This window comes from Arvicanthis niloticus, chromosome 22, assembly GCF_011762505.2.
Source record: "Arvicanthis niloticus isolate mArvNil1 chromosome 22, mArvNil1.pat.X, whole genome shotgun sequence".
NCBI lineage: Eukaryota > Metazoa > Chordata > Mammalia > Rodentia > Muridae > Arvicanthis > Arvicanthis niloticus.
The window spans coordinates 12646563-12671208 of NC_133429.1; the positions used below are offsets into that span (position 1 = coordinate 12646563).

General features: G+C 40.5%; 1 protein-coding gene across 1 annotated transcript in view; it reads right to left on the minus strand.

Annotated features, from left to right (window-relative positions):
• Utp20 (UTP20 small subunit processome component) overlaps nt 1-16647 on the minus strand; it is an 89658-nt gene extending 73011 nt beyond the window's left edge. The window contains exons 1-12 of the mRNA XM_076919926.1: nt 16419-16647; nt 15226-15306; nt 11429-11495; nt 11163-11295; nt 10433-10621; nt 8640-8721; nt 7861-7998; nt 7219-7374; nt 6522-6668; nt 6209-6343; nt 5192-5269; nt 3758-3936 (exon numbers count right to left, since the gene is read on the minus strand). Of these exons, the coding sequence (XP_076776041.1) occupies nt 3758-3936; nt 5192-5269; nt 6209-6343; nt 6522-6668; nt 7219-7374; nt 7861-7998; nt 8640-8721; nt 10433-10621; nt 11163-11295; nt 11429-11495; nt 15226-15306; nt 16419-16463 (1430 nt within the window). The 5' untranslated portion in view covers nt 16464-16647. The remainder of the gene's footprint in view (nt 1-3757; nt 3937-5191; nt 5270-6208; nt 6344-6521; nt 6669-7218; nt 7375-7860; nt 7999-8639; nt 8722-10432; nt 10622-11162; nt 11296-11428; nt 11496-15225; nt 15307-16418) is intronic.
• Nucleotides 16648-24646: the final 7999 nt, after the last annotated feature.

A 24646-nucleotide genomic window follows, 5' to 3' on the forward strand; every position in this document is an offset into this window, starting at 1 on the left:
GTGTAGACACATATAGTGGTTTCATTTATGCAACATTACAAACTGGAGAAGCAAGCAAGCATGTGATCGCTCATATGCTTGCTACAATTGCTGTATTGGGTGTGCCTAAACAGATAAAAACTGACAATGGCCCAGGTTATACAAGCTCCAGTTTCCACCAATTTTGTGAAAGATTGGGAATACTATATAAAACGGGTATTCCATTCCACAGAGCCAAGGTATGGTAGAAAGGGCACACCAAACCATTAAATGTCCATCTGAAAAAATTAAAAAGGGGGAATGGTACCCTACCAAGGGATCCCCCAGAAATATCCTTTATCATGCACTCTTCATTTTAAATTTTTAAAATTTGGATTCTGAAGGAAAATCTGCTGCAGATAGATTCTGGCATCCTGATACCAAAAAGAATTTTGCAACAGTCCTCTGGAAAGACCCATTAACTGGAACCTGGAATAGGCCAGATCCAGTGCTTATTTGGGGAAGAGGTTCTGTTTGCATATATTCCTAAACTGCAGATGCTGCATGTTGGCTGCCAGAGAGACTGATTAAACAAATAGACAACAATAACAAATCCAGGGAGGAGAAACCCCCTGAGAAGCGTATTTTTTCTTCACAAGAAACATGAAGATGCTTCACAATTGCCTTCAAACTGGAACAGATCAATGAGTAAACCTGACTTGGGAAGTTATCAGTGCTGAAGGAGACATCACCACCTGAATCTCCAGGGTGGCTCTATTGGACTCTTGATTCCCTGACTTATGATTTAGTGGGGAACTAGATTGTTTTAGATTTAGTGGGAATTTAGATTGTTTAGACCCAGGAGAAAACCCACTACCACAGTTACTATAGTTGTTTTTTAGGTTTGAGATTGACTAGAGCAGGAACAGGGATTTCCTTACTTGTTTTCTTTAGATCAAAGCTATTATCAATTTTGTATTTCTATAGATTTAGATTCTGATATAAGACATTTATAAACAGAATAGAAGAGGCTTACACTTTTTACTCCTCTGATAGAGGGAGTTATATGTTAAAAAAGAGTGTTACTGTCATACTAACTATTCAGGCGTTGTTAAGTCTCCTGTCTTTTGGGTCCTTGTGGTTCAACAAACTGATGGCTTTTGTATGAGATGCTATTCAAATGAAACCCACACAGGTCCACTATTACAGGCTGGAAGTAGGGGACTCTGAAACCTCTGTCATCAAGACTGACGAGGATTAACCCCTAACTTACGCGCTAAGCCAGATAGTCAGTGACGGGTAAGAGAGCATACTGAGACCCTTGCCCCTAAAAGAAGGGAGGCCTCACCATCCTAAGACAGGAGCTCAACCAATGGCTGTTGAGTATCCAAGGACAGGAAAGGGAGGCTGGGGTCCTTTGCTCCAACCTAGGACAGGCACGGTTTCCGTAAGTTTTCCCAGCCTTCCCTTTTGAAAAAAAAAAAAAATTAAAAAGGGGGACCCTTTTAAAAAAGGGTAACCATTCACACAAATCATTTCTGTGAAGAGTGGCAAAGGAATGTTTTCTCAGAGAAAAGAGACATGGAAGTTGTAGTACTAGCTTTGGGTTAAAAAATCTAATTTGCTTATTTTACTATGTACTTTTCTCAAAAGGATTACAGAACTGTGAGGTGTGACAGGGTCCTCATCAGCCTCTTGGCTTCTCTGAGGGGAAGATGAGAACCAAGCAGCTTCACTCCATGGCCCAAGAGACATAGTTCTGGGGACACCTGCAAGAATATGCCTGTTGGAGACTGGCTCTGGTTGTGAAATCAAGGTAGGAAGGCCACGGAAATGATTCTCTAGGAGTTATTCATTATCCATTTCTCAAGAGTCAGAGCTCAGTTAAGGGAAACAGGACTCTGTTCAGGCATTTGACAGAAGCTACTTTCTACAGGAGATGTAAGCAGGCACTAGGAGGCAGGGTCTCCAGCTCACCTAATTCCAAACCAAATGCTGTGAGCTGTGGGGACAATAGCCCTCACCCCAAAGACCACAGCCAGGGTCAAAGCAGAGACCTTAGCAGACTCTGGGAACCCTACGCACTGACCCTAGTGTCTCAAAGGGAAGCAAACCACAGGTAGGTGTAGCCACTCCAGCAAGCACAAAATAAAGCACAAGACCACTGGGATGGCTCACTGAGTTAAAGGGATGTGCTGCCAAGCCCAGGGACCTAAATTTGAGTTCCAGAGCCCAAGTAGTACAAAGAAACTATTCACACAAGCTTCCTCTGACCTCATGGGCATGTCATGCACCCACCCTCACACATGCTCTCAAGGAAAAGGCAATCCATGGCCCCTTTAAACATGTTTAATACAACATTATAAGTGAAACACTTGGACACAGAAGTAGACCAACAAATATGCCCAGGTGATTTCTGACGGAAGTACAAGGGCAGCTTCATGGAGAACAGCTTTTCAACAAACGTTGCCAAAGCAAGCTAATAGCCTGTTGGCCTAAGCCTCAAATTCGATGTTAACAGTTAATGCATAATGTGTTCCAGACTGCATATGTCACCGAAGGAAGGAAGAAAAGGCAGACCGGCTACATAGTGAGATCCTATCTCCAGCTCCCCCTCTCCCCCACCCCAATATCAACAAACACTTTTTAATGTTTGGTAGAACTGTCGTTTCTGTCATGAATTAACAAATTGTATTTGGGTCTCCAAATTCATGCCTTCTCAAGTCATTATAATGTCTATTTACAGGAAGTGGGTAGTGATTCTTTCCACTAATCATAAACTCCCAGAATTCCACACTGGGATATTTACAGAGTTGAAACCATGAACAGTCACAATAGCTTAATGTGCAAGAGCCAAGAAGCAGAACTAACCTAAATGTTCTTCACATGTTAATGATTAAACAGGTGTGACATTTTTACCAGGGAAGCCTTAGAAACAGAGGAGTGGGCTCACTTGATATAGCAATCTGGGTGAGTCTCAAAGAAACTGTTCTAGGTGAAGAAACTGACCAACTGCAAAGGTAAAAAAAAAGGTCCACTGCACGATCCTACTTACAGTGACATGCTCATTAAGTCAGGAGGGCCGACTGGTGGGTACAGAGTTAAGAATGGAAGGATGATGGCTACTAAAAGCCGTGCCAGGGAATTATAAATGTGAAGAAGACGGGAGAGGCTGGAGAAGAAGAGAAACGATGCAATTGTCTTTGCAAACTGGAGGAGAAAACCGTACAAGGATGAAGACCTCTGTGCCTTCAGGTGGTGATGACAGCTCTGCCGAGTGATCACCTGCACAGACCCTCAGATCTACATAAAAACAGTACTCAGTAAATGCGCAGAAAACTGAGGCAGTGTCAGTGAGCCTGTAAGTTGATTCTAGTTCTAATACGGCAGCAAGATAAAGCAAGACTTTACAGAGGGGACTGTATATATGTAACCTCTCTATACATTTCTTAAAATTACACATGAATCTAAAATATTCTTAAAAGGTTAAAAAATTAATAATCACCTCTAATCTTTATCACCATCTGGGATAAACAAAATTAATAGGTTTATGTTCCCATCCATACTTTTCCATGCTTATCCACAACTTTGTAAGTTGAAATCATACTAACATTATGTGCACAGCCACAACTTGAGTCTTTCCCACAACACTTTATCATGAACCTCCTTCTAGTGTAGATATAGATAGACAGATATAGATGGATGGATGGATCAATCATCATTTTGGGTGGTATACTTGAACATTCAACTAAGACTCAATAATCTTACCGTCACCATGGGCTGTAGATTGAGAACTTACCCCACTGTCTGCTGTGAGAAAACCAGAGGGTATTTTTCAATGGCCATGGAGCCGGCAGTGGGAGGAGCAGCTTTGTTCAGAATGAGTTTGGCTAAAATGGCCAGTGCTTCATCGATGACCACAGAGTTGTCCACCAAGAAACAATTCTCAATGTACAAGAGAAAGCTCGGGAGAAACAGCTGAAGACAAAAACAGGAAATTTACACGCATTAGCAGAAGCAAATTCCAGGACGCCCAGGAAAGGAATCCTAAGAGAGTGTTGTAAAGGAGCAGCATTAGGTCTATCTTGCACCTTACTGACATAAATTAGTATAGTTATGCTCTAACTGTATTTTGAGAGAAAAGTTTTATTTACACAGGAAGGGCAATATGTAGGAGCTAAGGTGGGAGGAGTACAGAGAGGAGGAGTAAGGAGAGGAGGAGGAGGAGGAGAGGAGGAGCTAGGTGATGAGAGAGAAAGAGAGAGGGGGCCCAGACATAGAGGCGGATATTCACATGTCTCTGCCATTCAAAGATAGTTGATATATCTAGATTGGGTATTAGGTTATATTTCTGATTGATATTGAACATTACCAAACTTATAAAGCCTTTGGTTGACATTTTAAAAATTGTATAAAAGCAAAAGGGAGAAGGGAGTATGGGATAGGGGTTTTCTAGGGAAGGGAAATGGGATGGCATCTGAAATGTAAATAAAATATCCAATAAAAAAAAAAAAAAAAAGATGGGGTCTCATGCAACACAGGCTGGTCTGACTTGCTATGAAGCGGAGGATAAAACTATTCTCTGTGGTTTTAATTCACATCCAACCTCTTTGAACTGACTTTTCAATTTTACCAAATGGTTTTCTAAATAATTCAATTACTGCTAAAAATACAGTAGCTTGTGGGTATCATTGGGGTGTGTGTATATATGTTTGTGTGCATATGTGCTCTGACAAGAGTCTCACTGTAACACTGCTAGCTTGGCCCATTATATAGTCCAGGCTGGCCTTGACCTCACAGTAATCTACTTGCTTCAGCCTCTGAAGTGCCGTGAGTACAAGCTCGCCTCACACCCGGGTTCAGGATTTCTTGGTGTGGTGGTTTTAGAGACAGGGTCTAAGGAGCCTGGACCAGCCTTAAGCATCCTGTCAAATCTGGCCTTCAACTCATCTTCCTGCCTCTACCTCCCAAGTGCTGGCATTAGAGTCTGCACTGCACAGATAAGTCATTTTAAATGACTTAGTATATAAAGTTTCACATATAATTGAATTGAATATAATTTCTTTATTGACTGAATATAATTTCTTTAAAATTATATTAACTAAAACAGCAAGCACTAAATCTGTTCCTCTCAAAACCCAGGAGCAACAACAAGAACAACAGAGAAACCACGGGATTTCAGATTTGATTATTTCATGACATATTTATAAAGTACCTTAAATATCTTGCTTACCTGCTCAAACTGCTTCATAACAAACATGACTTCAGAAAAATCCAATATCAAACGTCTTTCAAATTTGCTTTCAAATACCTGAGAAGCAGCAGAGATCAGAAGTATCTGTAAATGTACACAGTGGGTTTCTCCTCACCCCCTGGGTAACTACAGTAAGGACAGTAGGTACACCACATGCCAATACTGATTCCATCCAGAGGCTCAGCAGGCTCTGAGGGAGCTCAGAGCCCAGCAGGTGTCTCAGTGACTATGACAGGCCCTCAAGGATGCTCGGTTCCTTCCCAGCTTCAGGCAATCACAACAGGAAAAGCAGGCGGTTCCATATGAACTTGGGTTTCTATTTTCAGTTCTTCTCTAACCTACTTTCCAAACCCACTGGGCTGCACACAGCTTAGCATAACCCTGCTCAGAGTTCTTCCAGGGCCTTCCCTATCTGCAGGAGAAAGCTGAACTTTCCAAAGCTTAGAGAACTCTTCTCGTATGGTGGCAACGCTTTCTCAGCGTCCCTGTGCCAGACCACATGCATTTGTAAAAACCAGTGAGTCATTGATGTTCCTTCTCCAGGGTTTTTTTTTCCTCCATTGGCTAACTGTTAGAAACTTTAAAAGACCACCCAAAGCATGTGTCCTTTGAAAAGCTTTCTCTTTTCCTCTAGTAAGTAGAATTAACAATTATAATTCGATAGACATCTCTAAGTTATTAGTTCACCATATTGTAAGTACTTACTCCCAGGCTCCCTAACCCCTTGTCAGAATGGCAGGTATCATGGCGACCTAGCCTGGGCTACGTAGCCCGCACGCTCTGCACAGCAGCTTATGCATGCTACCTAATGTTTGCTTTGGGATTTAGCTGTTATTGTGCCATTGTGCTTGCTTCCTTGAGCCATGCAGCTCCATCTCCTTAAGGACAATGCTTTGGGTCAGAGCCTTTGTCATGCTTCATCTGTATACACAGCAGATATACTCAACGCTAAACACATTATTAACTACACAAGTAACAGTTGCTAAAGTGAATTACTTTCTCTATGGTTTCTTTGATGAGGGTCTCTGGCAAGGAAACATTCTCAGCCAGGAGCAAAGCAGAAACTACTTCCAAGAGAGTCTTCCGGCAAGATGTGGAAAGATTGGCTGTCTGCAATGCTTCAGACAATACCTGTAATAACAGAAGAAAACACAGGCACACATAGCAATCTACACTCCACCCTCCGCCCCACCCTCCAGTGCTGGGGAGCATCAGTCCTTTGCACACGCTAGGTGAGTGCACAACACAGAGCTACACTGTGGTGCCAACCTTTAACACGCTCTTAGGCACATCAGACTTGGGAACTCACCCCACAAACATCAGCAGGCCGTGTTATTTTGGAGCCACTTCCATGTTTCACGACGATCAGGTATGTTTCCAGCAAGCGGCTCATCTGTTCAGAGCTTTCACGGCAGTTTGCTTCTGTTGCTTTGTTGTGTAGCTCCAGGAGTGACTCCTTTAAATCAAGAACGGAATGGAGAAAACAACCACAAAACACCCAACCCTTTCATTCATCTAATAATGGAATACTCTGTGACGGCTCCCCTCTTCATGCTCTTCTGCTTTGTAAGAAAGAAAGATGAATGTTTTGAGCATCACTAGATGGCGGCAGCTAGTATTTCCAGAGCACCCTATCCTGCGTTCTTTGGAAGTATTTACACACCCTCACAGCCTCCTTGACACAGGTACCATCAGCCCCTTTTTAGCACATAAAAATACCACGCAACTGAAGCTGTAAATAACTGTTCTGAGTCACACTAGCAGTGAGAGCAAGATGCCAACAGGAACTCTGGCAATTCTCACAGCCACTAAGCTCCAATGACACCAAAGACTAGAGGAGGAGGAAGAATGGATGTACTCAATGTATAGAAGCAGCATAGGAAATGATGATGAAACGAAATGTCCAACAGTGTGCTGCTCTGAGCAGAGCAGCAGAGATAGGTACGCAGACCATTACATACCCATTCTGTCCTGTTACATACCCATTCTTAACAGTTAGAACTTACTTGCAAACAGTCAAAAAACACACCAAAGTGTTCCTTGTAGATATACACTACAGTGGATTTGGCCATGGTTTTCAGGGTTTCCCCAACTAGAATCCACGGTAGTTGAGTTTCTGTCTCAGTGACTGGTCCTAGCTTCTGCAGAAGGAGCGGCAGTGCCTGTGGGAATGCAAGAGATAGCAATTAAAATGTTTTTGAATAATTTTTTTTAAAGGAAAGTATTAAGCTGTGTTTTATCACCCTGATGTTATTAAAGGTTTGGCATGGAATAATCAAGGATTTAGAGGCTCTGACTATTAACTCTGTAGCCCAGGCTGGGCTTGCAATTACAATCCATCTGCCTCAACACGTGGGGTGCTGGGATTACAGGTGAGTACCAACCACACTGCCCAGTCTTAGAATGGGGGCATTTACCACACAACAGTCTTTCCCTAGCTACCCATGATCATCAGTCAAGCACTCAGGATCAAGAGGAGGAAAGCGATTCTGTAAGTAAAAGGACCCAAAAGCTGCATCAAGAAGGACAGTATTAACCCTGCCTCTCCCCAGTGTATGCTTCCTGTGCATTCCAGGCCACCCGCCCTTAGCATCTGCTTGATTCTCCTCTACACAGACTCCAAGTCCTGCTCCCCACTTGTTCGATACCTGGCCTGTGCAGGAATGAAACATATTTCTGACTCCTTTGCACATTTCAAAGAGCAGTTGTCCAACTCCTTCCACTTTTTCTGGATGTTCATTAAGATCAAGAAACATTAAATTGAAAAGTGCATTTTTATCAGAGACCTAAAATGAGAAATGGGAAATTGCATTTACAATACAAGTCTATCTAAGAAGCCATACTTCCTATTTTATATATTCATACTTCAATGGACTTCAGAAGTTTCTGAAAGGCACAGATGTAATAACTTCAAGCTATTAGAATTGTGTACTTGCCTTATAACTCACATAAGGGTGATAACCACACTGATAGAAAGGCATGTGCTAAGAAAAACAGCACAAAGCAACGCTCTATCTTCTAAAGTAAACCAAATATTCATATTTTATGAACATAAAAGAAATTTAATACAGTGTTTTATTTTATTACTACAACCTAAAGTTCACTAGGAAAAATGCGTACAAACACAAACGGTACAATGTTACTGTTCCCTTGCAGGAAATCATTACAGAACTCCCCCACTGGCCAAAGGGCACTTATATTATGTACAGTGACAGTTATAAAAACCCAAGCAACAGATGATCCAAGTTACAGCTCTACAACTACTGAACAAAGACTAAACTTTATGGCAACATTAAGCTAAGAATAATAACTTTGATTTATGTATTTAAAAAAATTACTTCATAATCACATTTAAAAAAGACATCTATTCTTGTCATCTGATTCTTGACACTTTACTCCCAATAAGCACAGAAAGTATCACACTAACCTTTCTCATCAAGAAAGTAAAACTTTCGGCAGCAAAATTTCTTATATGTAGTTTTTTATGAGCCAAGAGGGTGCTATACAAGCTGTAAAAGGAGAAAAACAGCATCAATTTAGTACAGACGGTCAGCAATCTGGTCATCAGTGCTAGGTATGCACGTGAGTACAGAGACACTCAAGGTCACACAAAAGGCGGGGTTAGAGGCAATAGGCTAGACGGCACTGGTCCTCACAGAAAGACTTCATGAAATGCTCAAGCACACAGAGAATTCCGAAAGGCAGCATGAATTCAGCTGTGAACTGGGAAGCTTATCATTAGGAAGAGCAAAGATACAGTGGGAACAAATAACTAACTACATCAGGGAATAGTTAGGAGGCAAGAGATACACCTCAGAGAGGAGGGGTGAGATGGCTAGGAGGGGGGGAAATGATGGGTAAACATGTAGCTCTGAACCCCAGGCAAGCACGAGTCTGGGCAGTAGTTTGCATCTCTGTAAGTACTTCCTCTGTATTATTTTATTCAATCAGCTCAGCTCTATAAGCTGGGTACTATTACTACTTAGATCAAGCCAAGGGCAAGGCTAAACATCCTGTAATTGTCATATACCACACTGCTATAGCTAATTATAGAACTGCAAGGTCAGATAGCCTAATGATAGAAAAGCACAGAATATGCTGTCCTATTTCTGTCATGTTCCTAGTAGCTAACAGCACCTTAACAGCAGGTGTGAATAAACAGTGGCTGAATATCATACTTTCTGTAAGATTAATTTGGCAGCAACATATAAGCTAAAGGAAAAAAGATTAATGATCTAGGTAAACTGCTAGTCAGGTAACAGAAGCTTGGGGCATCAAGGCATGAAAGAGGCAAGCGTTAGAGAGAAATGGAGAGGCTCAACCCAGAAGATGCTTCAGGAGTCCCTGTAATGGAGCTGAAGGCCTTCCAGTGATCCAAGACCCTCTATGATCTGTCCTGTTCTCCATCCTAACAAACAAGGCCTTCTGTGTGTTTTATTTGTGACTATACCAAGTGAGTTAAAAGCAGATACCACTTACTACAAGTTCACTGAGCTTTATAAATGACAGAGGAGCATTTGGAATCCTGGTAACTAGATCAAAGATGCCTCTAAGAAGCCAGATCGCTGGCATCACTGTCCGGCTCCACACCCGCACCTTCTATTGGGATGCACAGGAAAAACAACAGGAAAACCAGATGAAGAGTACCATTCAGTCTGACTGATTTAAACAGGTAGGAATCTTCTTTTCTTTAAGCAAAAAGCCACCAAGGAATTAATTCTCCTTCCACATCCCTGTACATTTAAAAAATGGTATCTCTTTTGCTGAGCATATAGATATATGCTGAAGAAATATATAATAATTGCTGGATAAGGACCAGCATTTTAAACAGTTTTCTTAAGTTCAGGGGGTTGCAGAAGGCAGGACTGTATTACAAAGAACTATAATAAAGCTTGCATGATCCAATCAACAAGACAAAATAAAACACATCCGAAAGATTCAGAATTCAAAGCTATCATGGCTAATAAGTGGGAGGGGGTGATATGATGATTCCAAGTCAAGTTTGGATGGTGGGTATAACGTTAAGAGTTGAGGAAGAAAGTATATACAAATGTAAGATATACACAGATTGACAGATTAAAATGTAGATTACTGTGCCTGACATATCAACTCTGTATAAGGAAATACTTAGGTAGAGTACTGGAAAGGTATTCTGGAGTCAGGGAGAGGTCAGGGCAAAGGAAGAAGGCAAATCAAAACAGTGCAGGAGAAAAGGGGCACCTGTATATCTTGGACATGTCCTTCACCATCAGTCTCCACAGGTACTTGTAAAGATACGAGAGGGAGGTGAAAGCCCATTCTAACAGTTCTGTGTCCTGAGTCTCCAGGATGGATGTGATCGTCAGGAAGAAGTCTTCAAAGTGGGGGTAAAAATCAGTCTGCAGATCTCGTGCCAACTGTACTACTAAACTGGATTGAAAAAGAAGCAACCAATTAACAAAAAGCTGTTCAATAATATAGATAGCCTATGATCATTGCATGAATTAAAACAAAGAACTTCCAATCAAGCCTCTGTTGTTGCTGTTTAGTTTCTGAAACAAGGCCTTATCTTGTTGTACAGCCCAGGCTGGGCAAGATCAACCTGCTTCCACCTCCTGAGAGCAGGGATTATAGAGTGTGCCATCATTCACAGATCAAGGCTGAAGAGATATAAAATTCTTCAAATCTTAACAGGTGAGCAAAGAAAGTAAGTCAGAAACAGTTATGGCAGAACTTGGGACCACCCAGCCCTGGTTTCAAAGAAAAGGTTGTAGGAGAACACAGACAGTGAAATGTACACCCGGGACACTGATGTACAGCAACACATCGTTTTCTATACAGTCAACTAACAGGGAAGGCAGATTCACCCGGCTTCTAAATTATCAACAGTAATTTAAGGCTAGTGATGAAACATGATTTTCCTTAAAACTCAGACAAACACCATCGAGCCTTCATTTGAGAGGTGACTTACTCCAAAAGAGGTTGGAAGGCAAAACTGTTCCTTATCTGCAGGTGAGTTTTCAAGCTCTGGACGATTTCATTTTGATGATAGACCAACTGGTTAAAAGATTGGCATTTGTCAATGACTTCTTTGTAAAATTTCCCTGGATTAACAAAAGGAAAAAAGAAAGAAAGCGAGCAAAAGATTATGTTCTGTTTCTTCATTGCACAACTAGTTGTTAGAAACATAAAACATGCAAATTATAGGAGGATGAAGTACAAAGAAACAGACGGTACCGAAGTGCTCTGTAAGGTTCAGCTCTCTCCACTTCAGCAGAGCCTCGAAGAAGTAAGTCTCGACGTCCTGCCAAGAGCAAGGCAGCCGTTAGTGAGGCAACTCCAGGACAACTGACCAAGCTGTAGAGCACAGACCACAGCCAGAATCAAGGGTTTAAAAACTCCTTTCTGTGTTTTTGAGAAGAGGGGAGAACCAACCCCCTCAAGCCACTGGAAGTCTACCAGCAGCAGGTGAATTAAAAAACAAGCCTTGCTGCTTTGGTTGCAGCAAATAACTGTCTAAAGCCCATATAAGGAAAAACTGCCTGCACAGAAAATGTGTAGGACTCTTCTGTTCTTCCATTCTGCTTTTAGACATGAAGATTGCTACAACCCTATGGGGAGGAAATCTGGTACTTTATTTAGACATAAAATTAAACATGTCCTTCCATCAGCAATTTTTCTTTTTAAGCTATTACTTACACACATAAAGGTTTATTACACTGATAAGAAATCAAAACAGCCTAAAAATCCATCAGTAAGGTAAGAGTTGTACTTCTTCTGTGGCCTAAACATACAAAAGTGTGCTATGTGGCTATTATACTAGGAGGTGGATGGTATTGGTATACACCTTTAATCCCAGCACTCAGGAGGCAGGGCAGGCAGATTTCTGAGTTTGAGGCCAACCTGTTCTGCAGAGCGAGTTCCAGGACAGCCAGGGTTACACAGAGAAACCTTGTCTCAACCTTCCCTTCCCCGAAAATTATATTAGGGTTGAGGATATAGCTCAGTGGTAGACAGCACCCTTAGCACAGGTGAGGCCCTGGGTTCAATCCCTAGCAACAAATGAATAAAAATTAAAATCATTTTGTTGTCATTAAGTAGAAAGAAGTTGATGATACATCCCAGTGTGATAAAAGTATTATATATATATATATATATATATATATATATATATATATATATATTTGTATCTAATTTTTCTTATTTTAATAAAGAAACTTCTACAAATAGCTACACATATTAGCTTAATATAGTACATATCATCCTGCACTTTGGAAAAGTATAATGGTTTAGTTACAGAAAATAAAGACAATATTTTCCTATGTAACTTAGTGTATCTTTTGATTGTGTTATATTAGAATGTTTGATTTTAAAAATCACTCCCTGAGTTGCTGGGTAAAGAAGACAGAGATAAAGTTTAGTAAGCCCTGCTATAAACAATGACTTACAATGGAAATGTCACACACAAAGCATGGCCTTATGAGGGCATCCTGCTTTCATTGTCTTAGAAAGACTCTTACCTTGTGAAAAGAGGGCCAGTCTATCTGTGTTGGAGAGAGACATGAAGAGTCTCCAGTTTTATGTCAACTTGATATAAGGAAGAGTCATTTTAGAAAAAGGAACCTCAATTGAGAAAATGCTCCCACTGGATAGGTCATGGAAGAAAGCCTGTGGGCCATTTTCTTGTTTGATGATGATGTAAGAGGGAACAGCCCACTGGGGACCGTGCCACCCCTGGATGGTCCTGGGTCGCATAAGAAAGTAAGCTGAGCAAGCCGTGGAGAACAAGCCAGTAAGCAGCATTCCTCCTTGGCCTCTGCTTCAGTTCTGGTCTCCAGGTTCCTGCCTCAAGTTCCTCCCTTTTGGTTGTTAGTCTTGATCATAGCAATAGAGCTCTAACTAAAGCAACAAGAATGGAGACCAACAACCCCAACTGTAAGATATGTAACTGAAACCATTTGGGACCATTCAGCCTAAGAATTTTCGTAAGGAAATTCTTACAAAAAGATGCCAATACACATTCATTATGTATTTTTTGAAATTGTGTACTTTCATCTTTAACATTTTATCGCTTGGTACTTTTGACCTCTCCTGTGGCTTACACTAAAACCACCTGCCAAACCCAAGTCTCTAATTCTGCCTTTGGATTCACCTATGCTCTGGATTCATTAAGTCTTTGAGCCAGGGTCTCACTATATAGTGTGGCTGGTCTCCAACTCACAGAGATCTGCTTTCTAGGTGCTGAATCTGGGATTAAAGGTGTGAACACCACACTCTGCTAGTCAAATGTGTTTTAATGTTTCCCCTGGTGGTCCAGTAGTAGTTAAGATTTACTGTGCTTTCTGGGACTGTCCTTTTCTCTCAAATATCCTATGGACACTATAATTTGCATGGGTCACAGGTACTACACATCACATTCAACAAGTTCCAAGTACAACTAATTATCTTCCTCTTAAGAATTGCATGATCTCTCTCATTTGCATTTAATGTCTATCATATCTTTAGAGAGTGTATATGCACATGTGAATGGCAGAGTCTTGTTATGTAGTCCAGGCTGGCCCAGAATTTGTAATCTTCCTTCTTCATCCTCACCTGGAGTCCCCTCAGATTGCTGAGTGGTATCTTCAACCATCCTGCCATTGTAACCAAAAACTGTAACCTGCCTTCTGTGCCTCTCCACATGTTCAGTAGGTCAGTTCCTACTCCTGAATGTAATATCCCTAGAACGTCCCTTCTGTTTTGGTTACCACTATCATAATCATTTCTCATACGGACATCAGATCTTCTCTGCTAGTTTACATCCTGCTCTTTCTTTCCTGTTTAAGACAGACAGGCTACAAATCGTAAGCCTGATGCTATCCTAATCATGTCACTCCCCTGCTTACAGTTCAGGAACAGAATCCTATGGCTTTAGGATAAAATTCAAACTTCTCAGCAGATGAAACTCTTTATGCTCTTCCCAGTCTCTCCAGCTGTCCTCCTCTGCTTCTCCAGGCACCCCACATGTGTGCACCCAAAGCACAGCTATAGGATTGAACAGTTTTACAGTACTTTAAATGGGACACACATTCCCTAGCTTTGGCTGCTTTGTGCAGACTTTTCCCTCAGCCTGGAAGAGCCATTCTTGTCCTCTTGCCATGTTAAAACCTACACCAACAGCAAAACTCAATTCAGGTCCCATCTTATAGATCATCTTTTGACGTCCTTTCTGATACTCTCAGAAGGCTCCCTTCGCTGTGAGTTCTCAAAGCAGTTTATGCTAGTCTAGATGATATCATTTAACATGTTAACGTGGTAGAAGACAATGCAAAGATTCAGTACAGAATAAAGAGATAAACAGATAAGGAGCTGGGGTTGAAACCCCAAGTTAAAGGTGTCAACATGAACAAGACTGAGGTTAAGGGTAAGCCTATTAAGAAAGGCTAGCAGAAGCATTAAAGGCTTGGTATAGCAAAAAGGAAAATACTTCTTCATAGAACAGTGACAGGAATGTGGTTAGAACTAAAAAATTGTGCAATCCAGTATCTTTTTTTTTTTTTTTTTTTTTTGAGACAGGGTTTCTCTGTGTAGTCCTGGCTGTCCTGGAACTCACTCTGTAGACCAGGCTAGCCTCGAACTCAGAAATCCGCCTGCCTCTGCCTTGCAATCCAGTATCTTAAAGAGGAAGAAACAAAACCCCAGGAAAGTGACTTCATTAAAATCCCTTTAAAATCAGAGCTGCCTTTTTGGCAGGTTTCTATACCCAATTGCAATGTTTCCAGTAACAAAACCCAACTCAGCTTCATCCAACTGACCTTGAGGCCAGGATGGACATGCACCATCCAGTATGGTAGCTACTTCTCTAGCATGACTCCAACTAGCTGCATGCAGCTATTGAAGGATTTAGGTTTAAAGTGAATTAAAAACATATTTGCTGCTTGTGGTTTTTTTTTTTAAATTAGACAACACAGGTCTAAATCACTGCATGCACATTAAAAATGGCTTGAAAAACAGCTTATTTACATTAGTAAGAGAAATTTAAAACATCCTCTTACCTCATCATAGCTTGCAGTTCTATCGATACGGTGAATAATATCAATGTTCACATTTCCCAGTCTTTCAGCAAATGTAAGAAACTGTAGAGAAAGGCATATTTAAGACACATTAGCATTCAATGCTTATCATGTTTTGATATCCGCTGGAGTACTATACCATAATCAAACCAAATTCTGAACACAGAATGTCTAGAACTTCAGTGAGTGGGGTCTGGACCATCACCACAGATAACAGTACCCTTAGTTCATCATTTCAGACTTGTGGTTTCTACTGATCATAAAATGGGTAACTGTTTTTAAAATAAGAGCAGCTATTACTTATGAAACACAAAAGGTAAATGTAAAAACTCTAAACAAATGCACTGTTACTACTCGAAGATAATAAATACTTCTATATTTTTGCATAACTTACTTCATCTTTGTGTATTTCTTTTTAACTGAAGTATCCAAGTTGGCTTGGAACTGGCTATGTAGCCAAGGATGACCTTAAAATGAAGTTCAGATCCTTTTGCGTCTACACCCCCAGGTCTGGGATAACAGGCACGAGCCCATCACACCTGTTTTTGTTGCTATAGTTGTTGTTTTTTAATGGGGTGTAAGTGGCTGGGGATCCAACCCAGGGCTTCCTGAATGTTAATCACTCTACCAACCGATCCACCGCCTACATTATGTTTTATCGAATACAATTTCCACACAGTCTGTAGAACCTTGGCGAACGCTGGCAAGCTGATGCTGCATCTTTCACATTTCATACCACAGGGAAAGCACCGGGATCTCGCTAAGTTGTTGAAAAACGTTTATATTTTAAAAACACAGACTCAGTTACAAAAGAACTTGGAAAGACTACAGTAGCCAGCAGAAGTCACTCGCTACTTGCCGGCCCGCCTCAGTTCAGTCTTTAAGGTTAGAAGGGGAGACTCAGTTGCAGGCAATCCCCTGGGACAATCAATTTGACTCTGAAGTGAAGGGAACTGCCCAGACAGGCCAGACCTCATCGTTAAAAGGTGCAATCTGTATTTCAAGTTTAACTTCCCTGCGAACTAATGTTTATTATACTGGCATAGTCTCCCATTTTCGTCAGAGCCCCGGGCAAATGATTCCGGCTTTGCCGCGACTCTGCGGGCCCAGGAGTTACGCTATCAGCTAGTCAGGCGGGACAAACCGCGGCTCCCGGCCCAAACTCCCGCGCTCACCCGGTATGTGTTCTCGGTCTTGTGGGAAAGTGGCTTTGGCTTCATGACTGCGGCGGGACAGCGGCCCGCGAGGGTCTCAGGAAGGCAGGAAGAGATCCACGGGCAGTACGAAGGAGAAAGTGGCTCACACGCAGTAGTTCTCCGATGCTCGGTTACCTGCTTTTTCTCACGTGTAGCTAGTGCCGCTGGGCGCCGCCATGTTGGAAAGCCAGGATGTGTAGGTCACGTGGGCGGAAGAGGCGGGCTGAGCATGCGTGCTCTTCCTAGTTGCCAGTCGTGCAGTTTGTGGATGCGCAGTTTTCACTACGTGAGAAGTTGCCTTTCGTTTTGATTTTCGTTTTTGTAGATTTTTTATTTTTAAACAGAGAAGAACGTACAGTTGAGTGGGTTGGGAGAATCTGAGAGGAGTTGGGAGAGGGAAAATCACGATCAAAATATATTGTATGAAAAATTTTAATAAAAAAAGATAAAAGGGTTTTATTATAGAAAGAAAGCATAACAGTCACCAGCTAACATTAAATGCTGCTCGCTACATACCTTGCACTGCCAAAAGCTATTTCCAGTAATGCTGGTTATAAACTCAAAATGTGAAGTGTATTTTTTTATTTTTTATTTTTTTAGCCGGCTTGGCATACAAGGAAACCAAAGTTGGGCATCTTGTAAGTATCCATCTTCATTCACATTCAGATTCTGAAGTCCTGGTTTTACTTTGTTTGTTGGTACTGGAAAATAAAACCTGGGTCTTCATGAATGCCAGGAAACAGCTCCATCACTGAGCTAGAACCTACAGCTCATATATGTGTGTGTGCATATATATGCATATATATGTGTGTGTGTATGTATATATGGTGTGTGTGTGGGCAGGTTTTAAGACACTTAACTTTTCTCCACTTACCATTTGATTGGTCAAGTATTTCCTGAGAGTCTACTATGGGGGAAAATTTCTCATATCTTAGAAAGTCAAGATAAGCTGTAAGTAGACAGTAGGAAGGATGCATTGTCACATAGACTTGGACTATCTACAAGGTAATCTGGGCTTATGTTTGCAGGAAATTTGAGAGATGAAAACATTGTAACTCTTGACATATACTTTTGGTTATTTCTATTTATCAAATACAATATTTGTAAACAAATTTCTGTCTAAGAAGACTTACATGGCAGAGATTCGTGTAACCTTAGTGACCAGCTCATAGGCATGTCTTCCACAAGATACATAGTCACAGAGTTATAAACATCTGCACAAACATTGCACATAACAACGTTCAAACAGAAACCCAATGAAAAGAAAGAAAATGAGCCATGGAGCTATTTGCACAAAAATTGATAAAGGTACATCCAAATGCAAAGTCCTTGAGATAAGATTTCATCCTAGCCTAGCTTGTGAGTAGTCAGAGCCCCTTGTGGGTAGAATACAGTGCATCAAGGTATTCTTTCCTCCCGCCCCCATTTATTATCCTTCCCATTGTAATCCATTTTAATCCACAGGAGTATTGGGTATTTCTTCAACTCATGAAACAATTCTCATGACTTTTGAAGTGGGTTTGGTTGGCAAATCCATCATCATTTTATGTAAGGAATAGATTTCTCTCCTCGTGAGTTTTTTTTTTTTTTTTTTTTTTTTTTGAGACAAGGTTTTTCTGTATAGCCTTGGCTGTCCTGGAATTATAGACCAGGCTGGTTTCAAATTCATAGAGATCCCCCCTGCCTCTGCTACTCAGTGCTGGGATCAAAAGTGTGCACCACCAATCACCACCTAGCTTCTTTCCTCATGATTCTTTGTGTTAGAGAGTAAGGTGTAAAGTTGCCCTGGTTATATACAAATCAAATAATCCAAAGGGAAATAACATTAGTAAGATTTCTTATTCATAAAAGACTTTGAGTTTCTCCAATAATTTTACATCCATTACCTCTATTGGTCTTTATGACAGCTCTGTGAGGTAAGTAGAAAGATATAATTGCCATCATATCATACAGAAAGAAATGAAATAGTCCTAGAGAAAATAAGCAGTTTTGCCAAGGTCATGTGCCTTTGCTTGCCGATGCCAGGGTTTCTTACTCAGGCTTCAAAGGCCCTGGCACAATGCTCATCTTCCCTAGTGATAGTTGGCACTGTTTAGCTCTTAGGATGCCCCAAGCACTGTTCCAAGTACTTTCCATACAGTGACTCATTTACTCTTCCTACCAGATAGTTCTATTATTATCTTCACTTACCAGTGGGAAAGCTGAGAGACGGACCAACTGGGTAACTTGGCAAAGATGAGCTAACCCCGTAAGGAAGTCAGAGTACCCAACAGTTGCGGGCAATGTTCAGAATCTGTCCTCTTAGTTCATGTACTATACTAACTAGAGGATTTGGGAAAAGTTTTGTGATTCAGGTGAAGAGTCTTTGAGATCAAGTTCAGAGATCCGCTGACTCCTGAGATTGTTGCAAGCTCTTCCTTTGATGTCTATAGTCTCTTGGTCTTATTATCCACTTAATGTGATATAATTCAATTTTGGTCCTTAAACTACTTATCTGGATGGGGTGGAAGAAACAAGGCCGAGCAGTCATCATTTCACTGTTTAGTTTGAATTCATTAAGAATATGGAGTAATACAATACACGTGTGTGGTTCTCACCCAGTTTGCCTGTATTGGATCACACAATCTCTATTATCCAGTTTCTTTTTGGAACCCCATCCCTATTTGTTTATTCTCAATTCATGAAGTTGTAATGACAGCAGGGCTGTCTTGTCTCCAGGGCTCCATACATGGCCTAGATCACAGTGTGTGTGTGTGTGTGTGTGTGTGTGTGTGTTTTGCCTTCATGTGTGTATTTGTGTGTGTCTCTGTGTGTATATATTGTATATGTACTATGTGTGTGTCCTCCTGTGTGTGTATATCTGTGTGTCTGTGTGTCTTCTTGTTTGTGTTTGTGTCTCTCTGCGCTTAATTTGTTCAGTGAAAGTTGTTCCTAGAACTTACTAGTTGAATTGTTGGGAAACAAGGCTGTTTCTACTTGGAGACTAATACAGTTGGTAATAAAATTGAGATTACTGGTAGCCATCTTATACCTTACAGGGATAACCAGCAAGAGAATGAGTGGATGATTACAGATGAATGTAGTACCCAGAGGAACAGATCAAATTCCAGATTTTCAGCATCTACCTCTTTCTACATCTGCCCATGAACTCTTCAGTAATGTAAGCCAATATGTTCAAACAAGTCTGAACTGGGTTTTTATCACTTGCAACCTAGATCAATTCTTTCCAATTAATTAATTGTTCTAATCAATATAGGCATCATTTATATACTAATGTTCCCAGCAAGTAAGGCAGAAGCTTCATGGCCTTTTATGAACTGACCCTAGGTATTACATTGCTTTATGCTTATTTCATGAAAGTCAGAGATCAACAGATTCAAGAACAGACATAGATCAAACCTCTTGAAGGAAAGAATGTCAGCCAACTATATGGGCAGCTACATTTTTGTATATATGTACATATATATATATATATTCCTTTACATATTTATTTACATATTTATTTATTTATTTATTTAATGTATGACTGCTCTACTGCATATACATCCACAGGCCAGAAGAGAGTATCAGATCTCCTTATAGGTGGTTGTGAGCCACCATGTGGTTGCTGGGAATTGAACTCAGGACCTATGGAAGACAGCCAGTATTCTTAACTGCTGAGCCATTTCACCAGCCCATATATGTGTGTGTGTTTGTGTGTGTGTGTATGGAATATATATGGAATATATATGGTGTGTGTGTATATATGTGTGTGTATGTATGTATGTATATATTCCTAAAGAGATAGAATCATGGCTATGACTTAAAAAGACACAAAGGTTTCCATCAGTTCACACATGATAAAAGTTTGTTTCTTGCTTAAGTGACATTTTTAGACAAGTGAATAACTGGGTACATCTTCCTTTAGCTCAAAGTCCAAATTAATGAAGAGGCAACCATTTTTTTAACATGTGCTTCTAGAGACACCAGAAGGGCAGACACATGTAGACAGGCATAAGGATTTAATGGATTGGGCATAGGAATGGTGTTTCCTCATATTCCATCAACTGGAATTAAATCTTACTTGGTTCCACTTTTACAAGTGAGTCTGAAAAATGCAGTTTAACTATGTGCCCAGGAAGACAGAACAGGTTCTGGTGACCAAGTAGACAACAGTCTGGACCATTTGTCTTAAACCCGAACAAACTCTTAATTTTTGCTGGTTGAATTTTGTCATTTCTAAATTAACAATAACAATGTTATTGTTATTGTTTTATGATGTTGTTATAAGGACCAAGTACATATCAACTCTTAGTAACAGGATGCATCCTTCAAAATACATCATTAAGCTTCTCTGTTACTGTGCAAATGTTACACAATAGACTTACATAAGCCTGGGTCACCTATATATAAGTGTAGGTCAGCCACTTGACTTGGCTTCTTTTATGGATTTTAAACTTTTTATTACATTCTAATTTATTTTATGTGCACATGAATGCTTATATGTTTATGTACCACCTTGCACATATGGACAACTTGCTGGAGTTGTTTCTCTCTTTCCACCATGCGTGTCCCAGAGATCAAACTCAGGTCACCTGGCCAGCAGGCATCCCCATCTGCTAAGCCATCTTGCTGGCCCATGACATAGCTTCCTGATGAATTTGAGATGCAGCAGTCATGAGATATACAATGCTGTGCTATGAAAGAGGTCGCTCCCAGACTAACAAAGCAGATGGTGTCATGGTACATTATTTATTTCTTAATTAGTTTATTTTAATAAGTAGAACCACATTTTACAAGGATACATGTACAGTCTAAAATAATGATTCAAAATAGTACAGTAAATACATGAGCTTGGTGTAACTTAGTGGTGGGACTTTTGCTTTAAACATGTGAGACCTTGGATTCAACACTCAGCTGGGCAGAAAAATAAACCAAAGCAAAAAGTATACTGTAAATCCATGAAGCAGTAATATAGACCTTTATTATCACTAATGATTGCTATATGCTGTACACAGTCATGTGTGCGATGCTTTTATACATCTGGAAGTGTGGTAGGGGGCTTTACACCAACATCCCCATAAACATACAAGTGATGTCTTGCACTACAATGTTACCACTATTTCAATATTTCAATGTTCCTTAAGATACAGGAAGTTGAGGATGAAGAGGAGTAAGGAGAGGAGGAGTAGAAGGAGAGGAGGAGCTAGGTGACAGGGGGAGGGGGGACGAACATGGAAACAGATGTTCACATGTCTCCGACAGTCAAAGATAGTTGATATATCTAGATTGGGTATGGAGCTATACTTCTGATTGTGTGGGCATCTTGTTACTGAGCATTACCAAACTTATAAAGCCTTTGATTAACATAAAAAATAGTATAAAAGCAAAAAGGAGAAGGGGGATGGGATAGGGGTTTTCTAGGGAGGGGAATGGGGAAAGGGGATGGCATCTGAAATGTAAATAAAATATCCAATAAAAAATAAATAAAAAGAAAAAACAAACAAACAGGAAGTTTTTAGCTTCATTGTAATCTCATGAGATCATCATGGTAAGTACTGTCAGTGTGGATGGAAACACTGTTATGTGGTGCATGCATGTATTATGAAGACCTGGAGCATTGCCTGATATACAAGTAAATATCTCATCAAAATTTTCCTATTATCATTGTTATACTCGAGAGCCTCAGGCTAAAGGTTAATTCCTCACGTGAAATCGTCCCCCTTTCTCCTGCTGTATTCTCCACCAGAGTTTATTGTATCGAAGTTATTGATTTGACTGTCTGGTTCCTCCTCAACAAGCTTCTTGCTTTCTCAGGAGCCATCTAGGAGAGGCGAATCCTAACAAGTGAGGTTCTGAAGATGCCATATCATCTTGTATGGTCTGCGTGCAATGGGCAAACTCTGATTTGCAAGGTCTTCAGAGATTTCATCTTAGAACTGATTCTTGTTGTTATGTCTTTCCTGTTATTATTAAATAGTATAATGATCCCTGGACATTAGCCCACCCTCTTGGCTAGATTTTCCGTAGAGTAATAAAGATTTACTCTCTTGTAGTAATGCTATCTAGACAAACAGATGACTTCTTAATTCCTATAATGATTCTGTAGAATTCCTAACTTTATACTAGTAATTCTGAGCCCTCTGTAGAAAGGGCTGCGATTGCTTCTCCAGGAAAATGTTTGTGTGTTTCCCATGCACACCCCCCTCCTGCCAGTTATGATTCTTTACCAGCTTCATACATATATGTAAAGAATTTAAATTATTTTCACACACACTATTATCTTCTCTCACGTTCTCCCTTCCCCCATTGAAGTCTCTCTTGTGTTTAGTTTCTTACAATATTGTAAGTACCTAGTGGCATACTGTAGGTTAACATTGGTAGTTAGTGGAGGAAAGAGAGAAGTGGGGGAGGGGGAAGAAGGAAGGGAGAGGGGGAAAGGAAAGGGAATGGAGGACGGAAAGGAAAATATCTTGAGATGTCTTCTCATGGAACATTCTAAAAGAGCAGCCTGGTAAACTGCATAGCCGCTTGAATAGCTGTGTGCTGGAAGGTCTCTTCGCACACAATAGCAGTATAGGGTTGGAGGCACCATACCTCTGGTGCCTTGTATTGGACACCTCTGCGGTCTACTGATTCCTGCCGCTGCTGCAGACCCTAGCTGCAGGAGGAGTGACTCTGTAGTCCCTCCCCTCTGCTTCACGGAAGCTCAAGTGCCTTCAAGTTGCTCCTAGGCCAAACCTGCAGAAATGTGTTTTGTTACATTTGTTACATTGTTTATACAAACAAACATGCAAGTGTTAGGGAGTTGATGTCGTGTCAACCGAAAGAACAGAGAGAAGAGGAGAGGAGAAGGTGAGGAGAGGGAGAGGGGAGAGAGAAAGAGTTGAACCCTCTGAGGAATAATTAACAACTTATTTGGGAATAAGCAGGAAGCGCTGCAGTGAAACTAACATGTTTTCAAAGATGAAACCATGTGTGTTCAAAGAAATGGAGGCCAGGGGACAGTTTGAGGGCTAATGGAAGGAGATTTACAAAAACCTGTTTTGAGTCAATTATGCTTGGCTATAGAATAAACAAGAAGTGTGGTATCTCTTCAGAGGTAGTCAGGTAGCAGAAGGGCAGACAGCCTGCACAAGTATTTTCTGGATAAAGGTGCCGTGGTCTTTGTGCAGGCTGTATTTCCAGTCTGTTGTAATGGTTCATGTTATCAGTACACAATTTAAGTGCTCATGGCTTGATTTATTAGTTTGTTGTTAGGGTTGACACAAGGGACTCCATGTTGATTCTGACAACTTTCAGTGTCTTTTTTGTTATCCACCTCAAGAATTTCGATTAATATCATTTTTATTCTTTTTTCTTTTCTTAAAGTTTTCTTTATGTATGTTCATCATATATATATAGAAAACTATATATATATATATATATGGCTCTGTGTTGCATAAGACTATGTTTGCATACCTAGTATACATTAAGTATTATACATTAAGTGTATCTACCATACCATCATCCTCTTTCTCATTTGATGAAAAACATTCCATTGTGTATCTATACCACTTTTTTTTTTTCTGGAGAAGGGTCTCACTATGTATCCCTGGCTGGTCTAGAACTCCCTATGTAGACTACATTGGCCTTGAACTCACTGAGATCTCCTGCCTCTGCCTCCCAAGTAATGGTATTTATTATAGGTATGTCCCACCACACCCAGCCTTACCAGTTTCTCTATCCATTCCTCTGTTGCTGGACACCTAAGTTGGTTCCACGACTTAGCTATTGTGAGTTGTGATGCATATAGCATTGATGCATGAGTGTTTCTCTGGTATGCTGACTTGGAGTTCTTTGGATAAATATCCTGAAGTGGTATAGTTGGGTAACATGGTAGATTTACTTTAACTTTGCAAGAAACCTCCACAGTGACCTCTATAGTAGTCTGACTGGTTTTTTATTCATACCTGAAGTGCTTATGGATTCTTTTTAAACCATATCTTCATCAACATTTTTTGTTTGTTGTTGTGATTATTTATTATTATTATTATTATTATTATTATTATTAGCAGCAGCAGCAGCAGTAGTCATCGTTGTCGTGTCGTCGTCGTTGGTTTTTGAGGCAGAGTATTACTATGTAACCCTGGCTGTCCTGGAAATAGCTCTATAGACCAGGCCAGCCTCAAACTCATAGAGATCTCCCTGCCTTTCCCCCTATTGTTTATTTTGTTTTCTTTTTTTAA